The 12,943-nt window shown below is 30.9% G+C and overlaps 1 protein-coding gene across 1 annotated transcript in view; it reads left to right on the forward strand.

The window, feature by feature from the left end:
• The first annotated feature begins 1,364 nt into the window (after nucleotides 1-1,364).
• Nucleotides 1,365-12,943, forward strand: part of LOC128171643 (talin-1-like) — a 55,249-nt gene continuing 43,670 nt past the window's right edge. Inside the window, exons 1-5 of the mRNA XM_052837419.1 lie at nucleotides 1,365-1,511; nucleotides 4,081-4,575; nucleotides 5,761-5,868; nucleotides 8,189-8,296; nucleotides 11,154-11,261. Coding sequence (XP_052693379.1) covers nucleotides 1,385-1,511; nucleotides 4,081-4,575; nucleotides 5,761-5,868; nucleotides 8,189-8,296; nucleotides 11,154-11,261 — 946 coding nt within the window. The 5' untranslated portion in view covers nucleotides 1,365-1,384. The remainder of the gene's footprint in view (nucleotides 1,512-4,080; nucleotides 4,576-5,760; nucleotides 5,869-8,188; nucleotides 8,297-11,153; nucleotides 11,262-12,943) is intronic.

Genomic DNA, 12,943 nt, shown 5'->3' on the forward strand with positions numbered 1-12,943 from the left:
CTATATGATAATTATTCATTATTCATGAAAATAATTTGACAATAATACATACACTTACAAAATTTATTTTAAAAAGGAGACGTTGTTTCTTTTGGTATTACATTTTAATAATTGCTAGAGCAAGTTGAATGGCAATAACGAAACTTATGTAATAATTTCGGCTATAAGACGGTATAACATTTGTAATGTTCAGTCATCAACAGCTTGATATGTAAGATTTAGTAAAATGAAAATTATGACAATGACTAACATGTAATTATGCATTAATAAAAAGACACCAATAGTTCATTCCCATCAATGTTTCTGGTTATGAACAGTTACATGATTAATATCCCATAATATTTACATTTTCCGTTGTCTTTGCATGTGATAACACTACGTATCGATTCTGTACTACATTACCCATAACTTCAAATGATGCCAAATATAAATGCCATTGGGGTTTTCATATTTATATCTAAATATTCAATCGTTCGATAGTTTAATATTATATAAATACAATTGATAAGGAATCATTCTTTCAATATTATGAGGTGATTATTTCGGTCGGGTCGTGATTTATCGTCAAATCTTTCACAAAGTCCTTCGGACTTTATTAAATTTGATCACGCTCCAACCAAATTTATCACCTTATAATGCTCAAAAAATGAGTCCTTATTCTTTAAAAAATGAATATTTTACAGGCAACTGTGTGTTACTTGAAGGTACAGGTGACCTGGACCATTACAGATGTGTAGAAAAGTTCAATAGTAGCTGTCCTTCGGAATATTATTATGACGAAGATATTTTTAAATGTTAGTGATCTTTTTCTTAAAAACATTAATATCTTCGAACTTAAGATTTTTTTTCAATCGTGTATTATTTTTAAGTCGAAGTATGAGGTCGGTGGTAAATGCTGTTCTGGTTTAACAATGCCTTTTATTTGAAGTTTTATTTGGACCGTTTGAGATAAGATAAGAATGTTTTTATTCATGTGCATGCATGTACTATTTTAGGTTATATTAATATTGATAAAATCATTAACAGTCGTGCCTTGTTTCTTTTAACAAAAATTAGAGCAAAAATCATATCCAATTAATTTGAATAAAAAAAACCAGATTTAGATACAGTTTTATAAATGACTATAAAATATTTATTCCATTCCCGACATGTAACATGTTTATGCATCTAAACAGATCCAGCATGCCTAGAAATTGATAAGCAGCTCCGATGTTTTGCTGCTGATAATGATTGCAATAAAAGGTATTATTTCTAAGTTCCAAAACCATATATGAAGTGCATATGTACGTTTGGCATACCTTTATGACCACTTGATATTTATTTGAATCTATTTTCGTATTTTAGAGATTTACCTACAACAGAAACCCATCTCAACATTTCTAGAATGGAAACTGTCGGGAAAGAAACTTTAAGAAGAGAATCTCCTAAAGTACTTGCAATTGTCTATATAATTACTGTTGTTTCAGTTGGGTTTATACTGATCTGGACTATTTTTAAAAAAAGAAGAAAAGGTAAAGTTATAGATATAACATTTTTGTTGTACAGTCATTTTTAAAGGTTTTGTGTGTAAATAACTTTCCATACAGCTATAGCTGTATGCATATAGCTGTATGCATTGCGATTTTTTTTTATCATACACTCATCGAAATCATATGATGTTTTATCAACCTAAAATCCCACGTCAAGTAGTATTGGCCGATAACACAGAGAGTGATAACGATCTTACAAGCTTGGTTGATATCGCTTCTTTGTGTCCTCGGTCAATATTGCTTGATATGGGTCCATATAACCACATAACCCCACAGAAAGAAATCGATAAGTGTAATATATTTCAAATACTTGGTTTATTTTGTTTCTTTATTTTTCCTGTTTTAGTCCCTTACCGGTTTCACCGGAGGGGACTATAGCGTTCCTCTGTGTCCGTCAGTCCGTCTGTCTGTCCGTCCGTCTGTCTGTTTGTCTGTCCGTCCGTCCGTCCGTCTGTCCCACTTCAGTTTTCCGCCCTTTATTTCTTTATGCGTTTGAGTAATACCATGAAATTTGCTGAACAGCTTCAAAATGTCAAACTTCAGATCAAGTTTACATTTTTGTAGCGTCTGGTTGACATACTTTTGAGAAAATTATTTTTTTATATTCCAATTTTTTAATGTTCGGGTTCGGTATCGGGTTCGGTTTGTAATGATTAAACGAGGAAAGTATGTAGTCAGTAATAATATTGTGCATTACTTGGACCATTCCTTTTATTGTTTCTAACAAAACAAATAAGTTCTCTAAAATAGTTTCAAGCATTGTGGTGTTAATTTATTCGAAAGGGTTTTTTGTATATTTGCAATCGGGTTTGTTGTCGGGTTCTGTTGAGTCGGGGTACAGAAGACGGTAAGAATGATATTCTGCATAACAGTGCATTGTTTCCAAAATTTCTAAAAACCGGAAGGGGACGTGTATTGCTTACGCAATACTCTCAGAATGCTTGTTTTTTTTTTTTAGTTTTTAACGCGTTAAAAATTAGATAAATGAATTTTGAGTTGTTATATTGATAGTTGTCACAGCAATTATTTGCTGTTATTTTGTACGACATTGTTGGTCTGATCATCAGAAATGCGGCGCTTGTCATGTTACTTGTGTGGACGCACTCTGGGAGAATATATTCAGGTTGCTCAAATCCCGATCCCTAGATGGTAGGGTTTGGTCAAAATTGGAGATCCACTATTTTTTCAAAGAGATATAGATAAAATTAGATGTGTGGTAACGCAATCAATGCCCCTGAAGGTGACAACATTTTCAAATGAACAATCCAATATGACATTTGTTTGATTTCAGAATACCTTACATGTATGAGTCCATGAATATTACTCTTTGTTTTAAATTCAAGATGCTTAACTCTGTTAGAAATCATCGGAGTTCAAAATTGACCTGTACCAAATTCCAACTCAGCCCGTAAATCTGTAAGAAAAATCCATATGTTAAATTTGCGTTAAATATAAGCAATGGTTGTTAAAAAATCGTCTGAAATTGGATTTCCCTTTTTTAAAAGTTCAAGAAGCATAACTTCGTCCAAAATCATTGAACCAAAACTGAATTCATACGTAGCCCGAGTATTTATAAGATACATCAATACATTAAATTCGAGTTGAATATGTGCAACAGTTGTTCAGATAATGATCGGAAAGTGAATGATGACGGACTGACAGGAGGACGGAATAACGGAATGATTTCATTTCATGGCGGGGGCATGAAAATCTACATTTCTGTTTTCTCAAATACTAATCGGTCAGACTACATTTAACACATGTGGAATCGTTCTTGGGTAGTGTAGATTCAAGTTTGTTTAAATAATAACCCCCGTTGTAATGATTTGGTCAAAATATGGGAATCATTTTTTTTATTGATCAATACATGCATAATGTTGAAAATCTTTTTTTTTTAATTTACCAAAAGCAAATTGGCTAGATTGGTAGTACTTTGTATGGTAAGATAAATTTATGTTTGTTCAAATCCTAATCACTAGAAATATGATTGGGCATAATTAAGCAAGGACGGAATTATTAAAATGGAAAACATTTTATGAGTCTTAAAAACTCACGAATGTGTAAATATATGGTATTATTTATGTGCAAGCCTCTATACCTTCGTTGTTTTGTTTTGACTGTGGCTCGTTGAATACAACAGCAGTTTTAAACTTTGATCCGGGTGTCTATTTATATAAACTGTTGTTTAAAACCTTAAGAACAGCAACTTGAAAGCTTTCTGATACATATATGACAATAAATTCATCCTGAAAAAAGGCTTTACATAAACATTAGAATATCAAGAGAAAAAAATAAAAATCTTTTTAAACTTAATCTGTTTAAAAAAAATTCTATATAGTTGTATATAACTTTGAAATATTGATCGTTTTACATATAGCACTTCAGTTGATCACGTGAGCCGTGTCGTTGCTCATGTTTGATAAAAAGGTTTGCTTTATACTACACTTTGTAGGTATGCACAGCATAATATAACCATAGTCTATGCTCATGTACACAATTTATAAAAAGAGTGAGATATAATTTATTAATGAATAGTATCTTATATTTATAGAGCAAGGCGAGCGATATAAAAACAAGGATGAAAACAAGTCATTACTTAAAGACCCAGAACCTCCAATAGAACAAAACGATGACGTACAATTAGACCAAACAGCAATAAATGTGTTCAAAAATATTCATATACAAACAACATCGACAGAAACGGTATCTGAAACAGTCAAAAAAGATACACAGACATCAAAAACGATTCAAAGAGAAGAGAAACGAAAAGAGGAATCCGTATATAAAACAGCAACGTCAGGTGGGAAACAACAACATAACCCAGAAATAGATGATGATAAACTTAGACAGTTTCTAAGTAAAGGAAATATTTCCGTTTGCCATGTAAGATGCATCATAGTTGGTTGTGGAAAAGCAGGAAAAACGACGCTTTTAAAAAGATTACAGAATGTTTCCTTTGACGAATTGATCGAGATTGAACGCACCGAAATGGTAGATTTCCACGTTAACAGTTTTGAAGTTCTGTTAGAAGAAGAAACCATTCAAAGTAAAAATTCTTTTCATTTCTTTTTCTACATATAGCTTTTTATATCAAATTGACGAAAATAAAAATAATAAGATATGCTTAAAATTTTCAAGCGCGAGAGTCTATTAAAAGATTGAACAGTGGATAATATATCATTCAGATTGTGTTTTTCTACAAAAAAGAAGGACATTAAATGTACATGTAAAAGTGGTGAAAATACATACACTAAAGTATTAATCATACAAAAAGTATACTACAAAATCGGTGGATTCACCAAAAAAACCCGAAAACAGTTTATAGCTGATATTGAGTACATAATTGGTTGGTCTACCAAAATGAATGATATGTTCAGTTTGTATACAAAGTCAGAAAGCTGGTGAATCAACCAGAAAGATCAACATATCATCATAATTCATAAATGCCTTTGGATTTACAATACCATCAAGAGATACGTGTAAAAAGAAATTTAAAGAGATATTGAAATACCATACAAAATTACTACGCATGTGAGAAAAATGTCTATCTGTACGCAGCGATTTTTTTTACTGTTCTTTAATAGCATAATTTTTTTTATCACAAATGAAATTAGGAGTAATCAATATGATTACTTGCTAAACATTTTCAATCAGTCAAGTGGATTAAAATTCTTTTTTCAACAAATAAAGTTATCTTAATTCTTCATAAAATTCATCTTGATGGAATCCTTTTGTTCTGTGTTTTTTTTATGTACAAATGATTACACTTTAGATAATCCATATACTTTATATGTTTAAAATCAAAGCCCCCTACATGTATATCACGTATTGTTTTACTATATATTAAAATCTAATATGTAAACACTATTTCAACAAAATGAAATAACTTATTTCGTTATTTTCTTATCTAAATCTTTTAAAGACTTCATTATAAATAAGAAACTGATTGCAAATAACTGATGTTGATACATATTGACTCAAAATATTGTTCAGGACATTATATGCTTTAGATTTGAACAAAAATCAACGACCTACTTCGAAACTCACTACTACTACATCTAAATGACTTTTGGATGAGGGCTCTTATTAGGGTACACGTGCAAGATAGGTGTACATGTACCCTAAAATTTAGAAGGATTGACACCTATGTATACTCTATTACATGCATGAATGTGATCTAAATATATTGAATTGTGTATTCGTATAACTGTACCATTTAAGTCTTTTGCAGGTGTAAATAAAGAAGACACATTACCGACAATCTTGTTTTCGAAAGAAAAACTGGAAATGGGACTAAAAGCCAATGCTGGAAAAATGACAGAAGAAGCAGACCAACCCGGTAATTTAATAGCGAGCAAAGCGATCTGTAGCGGCAAGGCGTAGAAAATTCGGAATAGTTGCACATTGATTCAAATCTTATAAATTATCAATAATGAAAATTTACTGAAAAAATATGTGTTCTGTTTTATATTCCATTCTAATTCATTTACGTTACGTTGCTACTTTTGTTTTAATTGATTTATCATAGTTCATTATTTGATCATATGCTGCGCTCGCCCAAACGGTCGCACTGTAAAACTAATTGATACACATGAAAGGTTTTGTTTCGATAAAAACAAAGCGTAATATATTTTGGTCTTTTTTTCAATGTTTTTGGTTTGGTTGACATGATTTGACATTATTTGTTTGGTCGTGATTTACCTGTGGACGAAAGTATGCTAGAACTTAAATCTGCCCGCTGCCAAAGAGGGCATATAGGTGGAAAAAAATGGGGCAAATATTTTCCTGTATATATATATATATATATATATATATATATATATATATATATATATATATATATATATATATTTGTGTCCAAAATTGATCTTGTTTTATAACATATTCCTTAAAGTAAGATAAAGAACACACTTTGCTTCGTAAAAATAATTGACCCCCCCCCCCCCCTAACCCATTAACTTCACCGTTTCATTTTTAATGTAGATGTATATTGTAGAACGTAACCTATTCATTGTTTACAAATTAATTGTAAGGTTTACAGCCAATCTGTCGTGGTATAAAACTAAAAAGAAACAAAACTGTATTGCATCAATTATACTGAAGTTGTCAGATCTTACCCATTACGCCATGACGTAATCAGTCTACCTGCGTTTCAAGGAACCCACGTTCTGGAAAGTCTTTCCAGCAAAAATAAAATCACATTAGATAAATCCGTTTTATTCGTATTTTTTTTCTAAATAACCATACATTGCCGATTCAAGGTATCTGTCCGCAATGCACGATTAACTTGGCGTACACTTCTCGCAATAAAGGCAATACCCTGTTCTTGAAAGTTCCATCCTATTTTCTTACGAGAAGTCGTGCTTTGCAAATTTTCATTCATCAAAACTAAATTGGCGCACTCAAGAAACGAAATACAATTGTTTATGTATCATTTGTCAAAAACGTACTCCTAAATATACTCTAAGCAAGTCCTAAATAAATATATTCACTCATTACGTAATCTCAATATTATTTTATTGCAAGTATTTTCTATGCTAACTCCAACTGACTTGGATCCGCCTAAGGGTGTCAACCACTTTGCTATAATTTTTGCAATTTCGGTCTGTTCTATGGAAAATGAAAGTGGTTTTCAAATTTTTTTTACAATGACCACTTTTCGATTACAATTAAAGTATAGCTTACGGACATCATCTTACAGGTGTTAAAATGTCAAAAAATTACTATGTTGCTGGCAATTTGAAGTTTATTTGCAAAAAATCTTAATCAATAAGTATATATATATATATATATATATATATATATATATATATATATATATATATATATATATATATATATATATATATATATATATATATATTAAGATTTTTGAATCTGAGTACTTTAAAGATGTATCTAAAAATTGTGTATTCTTAATGAAACATGTACATTGCAATGAAAATATTATGGATAGCTATCGATTATAGATTTTGTAACAGGTTGATTGCAATTTGTTCAGACCAGTACAAATGATACGTTTAAGTTGTGAATCCTCTTGAATTGAGGTTTCATTACAAGTGTATCCGCTTTTGAAAATTACACTGTACACAAAGTGTAAATATAAAAAAATGGAAGGTTTGTTCCCGTTTTGCACACAATTGAAAATTTGGTTACCAAAAAATGTGTGCCAAACGGGAAATTGTCCAGGTGAGATAATTGCTTAATTGACATAGTCTATATCACAGTTCCTTTGAGAGCTAATGATAATAAAAGTAATAGAACATTTATTCTATGTTACAATATACATGTAACCTGCATAAAAGTAATAGACATAATAATTGATGGCGATGTTCTTAAATTTAATTTTTTAAATCTTATTGAACAAGAAAGATTATTGCAAAAGAAAGTTGTGTTTGCTGTGACTTTGTGTAACTTACTGACTTACTTTAGGAAGTACATGTCTACTTGTACATGCTACAAGTTTGAAGAGAAAATATCATATGTAAATATCGCTTTTGGATGAGGGCTCTTATTAGGGTACAAGTTCAAGAAAGGTGTACATGTACCGTACAATTTAGAAAGATTGACACCTATGTATACTCTATTACATGCATTAATGTGATCTAAATATATTGAATTATGTATTCGTATAACTGTACCATTTAAGTCTTTTGCAGGTGTAAATGAAGAAGACACATTACCGACAATCTTGTTTTCGAAAGAAAAATTGGAAATGGGACTAAAAGCCAATGCTGGAAAAATGACAGAAGAAGCAGACCAACCAGGTAATTTAAGAGTGAGCTCTAGTGGCAAGGCGTAGAAAATTCGGAATTGTTGCATATTGATTCAAATCTTATAAATTATCATAAATGAAATTTTACTGAAAATAGGTGTTCTATTTTATATTCCATTCAAATTCATTTACGTTACGTTGCTACTTTTGTTTTAATTGATTTATCGCAGTTCATTATTTGATCACATGCTGCGCTCGCCCAAACGGTCGCACCGTAAAACTAATTATATACACTACATGAAAGGTTTTGTTTCGATAAAAACAAAGCGTAATATATTTTGTTTTTTGTTTTTAATTTTTGGCTTGGTTGACATTATTTGACATTATTTGTTTGGTCGGGATTTACCCGTGGACGAAAGTATGCTAGAACTTAAATCTGCCCGCTGCCAAAGAGGGCGTAAGGGGTGAAAAAAATGGGGCAAATATTTTCCTGTATATATATATATATATATATATATATATATATATATATATATATATATATATATATATATATTTATCACATGTTTATCCCAATATACGGTGGATATCACTCATGGGATAAATTTTTAATATTCCACTGTGTGTTCTTACGCCACGTGACGTCAAAGTTAATCATTACTTAGGTTTAGATGGTTGATTGACGTAGAATGAAAAAGTAAATAATTAATTCAGTTGAGGGGTGTTAAATTATAAATTTGAAACATTTTATGCTGTTTCAGTTATTTGTCAAGAATTCATAAAAAAATGTTCGAAAATGAATGTCTGTTTGTTAAACTTCAAGGAACTTTTTTTCAATGCGTAACGTTGTTCACGTGTTGTAAATAATGTGTTGTGCGGCTCACAATCACAATTTTTACAGAAAAAGTTTGGATTAACAAAATACTTGGTAAAACATGTGATAAAAAGAATCTCCAATGATTTGCAATGGTATATGATTTTTATCCAACTCGTTGTGTGTTTTCTATCCCCTCGCCAAGGCTCGGGGATAGAAAACACACAACTCGTTGTATAAAAATCATATACCATCGCAAATCATGAGAGATCCTATATATATTTGTGTCCAAAATGTATCTTGTTTTATAACATATTCCTTAAAGTAAGATAAAGAACAAACGTTGCTTCGTAAAAATAATTGACCCCCACCCCGACCCAACCCATTCACTTCACCCTTTCATTTTAAATGTAGATGTACATTGTAGAACGTAACCTATTCGTTGTTTACAAATTAATGTGTAAGGTTTACAGCCAATCTGTCGTGGTATAAAATTAAAAAGAAACAAAAGTGTATTGCATCAATTAAACTGAAGTTGTCAGATCTTACCCATTACGCCATGACGTAATCAGTCTACCCGCGTTCCAAGGTACCCACGTTCTGGAAAGTCTTTCCAGCAAAAATAAAATCACATTGAATAAATCCGTTTTATTCGTTACTTTTTTTCTAAATAACCATACATTGCCGATTCAAGGTATCTGCCCGCGATGCATGATTAACTTGTCGTACACTTCTCGCAATAAAAGCATTACCCCTGTTCTTGAAAGTTCCATCCTATTCTCTTACGAGAAGTCGTGCTTTGCAAATTTTCATTCATCAAAACTAAATTGGCGCACTCAAGAAACGAAATACAATTGTTTATGTATCATTTGTCAAAAACGTACTCCTAAATATACTCTAAGCAAGTCCTAAATAAATATATTCACTCATTACGTAATCTCAATATTATTTTATTGCAAGTATTTTCTATGCTAACTCCAACTGACTTGGATCCGCCTAAGGGTGTCAACCACTTTGCTATAATTTTTGCAATTTCGGTCTGTTCTATGGAAAATGAAAGTGGTTTTCAAATTTTTTTTACAATGACCACTTTTCGATTACAATTAAAGTATAGCTTACGGACATCATCTTACAGGTGTTAAAATGTCAAAAAATTACTATGTTGCTGGCAATTTGAAGTTTATTTGCAAAAAATCTTAATCAATAAGTATATATATATATATATATATATATATATATATATATATATATATATATATATATATATATATATATATATATATATATTTATATATATATTAAGATTTTTGAATCTGAGTACTTTAAAGATGTATCTAAAAATTGTGTATTCTTAATGAAACATGTACATTGCAATGAAAATATTATGGATAGCTATCGATTATAGATTTTGTAACAGGTTGATTGCAATTTGTTCAGACCAGTACAAATGATACGTTTAAGTTGTGAATCCTCTTGAATTGAGGTTTCATTACAAGTGTATCCGCTTTTGAAAATTACACTGTACACAAAGTGTAAATATAAAAAAATGGAAGGTTTGTTCCCGTTTTGCACACAATTGAAAATTTGGTTACCAAAAAATGTGTGCCAAACGGGAAATTGTCCAGGTGAGATAATTGCTTAATTGACATAGTCTATATCACAGTTCCTTTGAGAGCTAATGATAATAAAAGTAATAGAACATTTATTCTATGTTACAATATACATGTAACCTGCATAAAAGTAATAGACATAATAATTGATGGCGATGTTCTTAAATTTAATTTTTTAAATCTTATTGAACAAGAAAGATTATTGCAAAAGAAAGTTGTGTTTGCTGTGACTTTGTGTAACTTACTGACTTACTTTAGGAAGTACATGTCTACTTGTACATGCTACAAGTTTGAAGAGAAAATATCATATGTAAATATCGCTTTTGGATGAGGGCTCTTATTAGGGTACAAGTTCAAGAAAGGTGTACATGTACCGTACAATTTAGAAAGATTGACACCTATGTATACTCTATTACATGCATTAATGTGATCTAAATATATTGAATTATGTATTCGTATAACTGTACCATTTAAGTCTTTTGCAGGTGTAAATGAAGAAGACACATTACCGACAATCTTGTTTTCGAAAGAAAAATTGGAAATGGGACTAAAAGCCAATGCTGGAAAAATGACAGAAGAAGCAGACCAACCAGGTAATTTAAGAGTGAGCTCTAGTGGCAAGGCGTAGAAAATTCGGAATTGTTGCATATTGATTCAAATCTTTTAAATTATCATAAATGAAATTTTACTGAAAATAGGTGTTCTATTTTATATTCCATTCAAATTCATTTACGTTACGTTGCTACTTTTGTTTTAATTGATTTATCGCAGTTCATTATTTGATCACATGCTGCGCTCGCCCAAACGGTCGCACCGTAAAACTAATTATATACACTACATGAAAGGTTTTGTTTCGATAAAAACAAAGCGTAATATATTTTGTTTTTTGTTTTTAATTTTTGGCTTGGTTGACATTATTTGACATTATTTGTTTGGTCGGGATTTACCCGTGGACGAAAGTATGCTAGAACTTAAATCTGCCCGCTGCCAAAGAGGGCGTAAGGGGTGAAAAAATGGGGCAAATATTTTCCTGTATATATATATATATATATATATATATATATATATATATATATATATATATATATATATATATATATATATATATATATTTATTTATCACATGTTTATCCCAATATACGGTGGATATCACTCATGGGATAAATTTTTAATATTCCACTGTGTGTTCTTACGCCACGTGACGTCAAAGTTAATCATTACTTAGGTTTAGATGGTTGATTGACGTAGAATGAAAAAGTAAATAATTAATTCAGTTGAGGGGTGTTAAATTATAAATTTGAAACATTTTATGCTGTTTCAGTTATTTGTCAAGAATTCATAAAAAAATGTTCGAAAATGAATGTCTGTTTGTTAAACTTCAAGGAACTTTTTTTCAATGCGTAACGTTGTTCACGTGTTGTAAATAATGTGTTGTGCGGCTCACAATCACAATTTTTACAGAAAAAGTTTGGATTAACAAAATACTTGGTAAAACATGTGATAAAAAGAATCTCCAATGATTTGCAATGGTATATGATTTTTATCCAACTCGTTGTGTGTTTTCTATCCCCTCGCCAAGGCTCGGGGATAGAAAACACACAACTCGTTGTATAAAAATCATATACCATCGCAAATCATGAGAGATCCTATATATATTTGTGTCCAAAATGTATCTTGTTTTATAACATATTCCTTAAAGTAAGATAAAGAACAAACTTTGCTTCGTAAAAATAATTGACCCCCACCCCGACCCAACCCATTCACTTCACCCTTTCATTTTAAATGTAGATGTACATTGTAGAACGTAACCTATTCGTTGTTTACAAATTAATGTGTAAGGTTTACAGCCAATCTGTCGTGGTATAAAATTAAAAAGAAACAAAAGTGTATTGCATCAATTAAACTGAAGTTGTCAGATCTTACCCATTACGCCATGACGTAATCAGTCTACCCGCGTTCCAAGGTACCCACGTTCTGGAAAGTCTTTCCAGCAAAAATAAAATCACATTGAATAAATCCGTTTTATTCGTTACTTTTTTTCTAAATAACCATACATTGCCGATTCAAGGTATCTGCCCGCGATGCATGATTAACTTGTCGTACACTTCTCGCAATAAAAGCATTACCCCTGTTCTTGAAAGTTCCATCCTATTCTCTTACGAGAAGTCGTGCTTTGCAAATTTTCATTCATCAAAACTAAATTGGCGCACTCAAGAAACGAAATACAATTGTTTATGTATCATTTGTCAAAAACGTACTCCTAAATATACTCTAA

This window comes from Crassostrea angulata, chromosome 2 (assembly GCF_025612915.1).
Source record: "Crassostrea angulata isolate pt1a10 chromosome 2, ASM2561291v2, whole genome shotgun sequence".
NCBI lineage: Eukaryota > Metazoa > Mollusca > Bivalvia > Ostreida > Ostreidae > Magallana > Magallana angulata.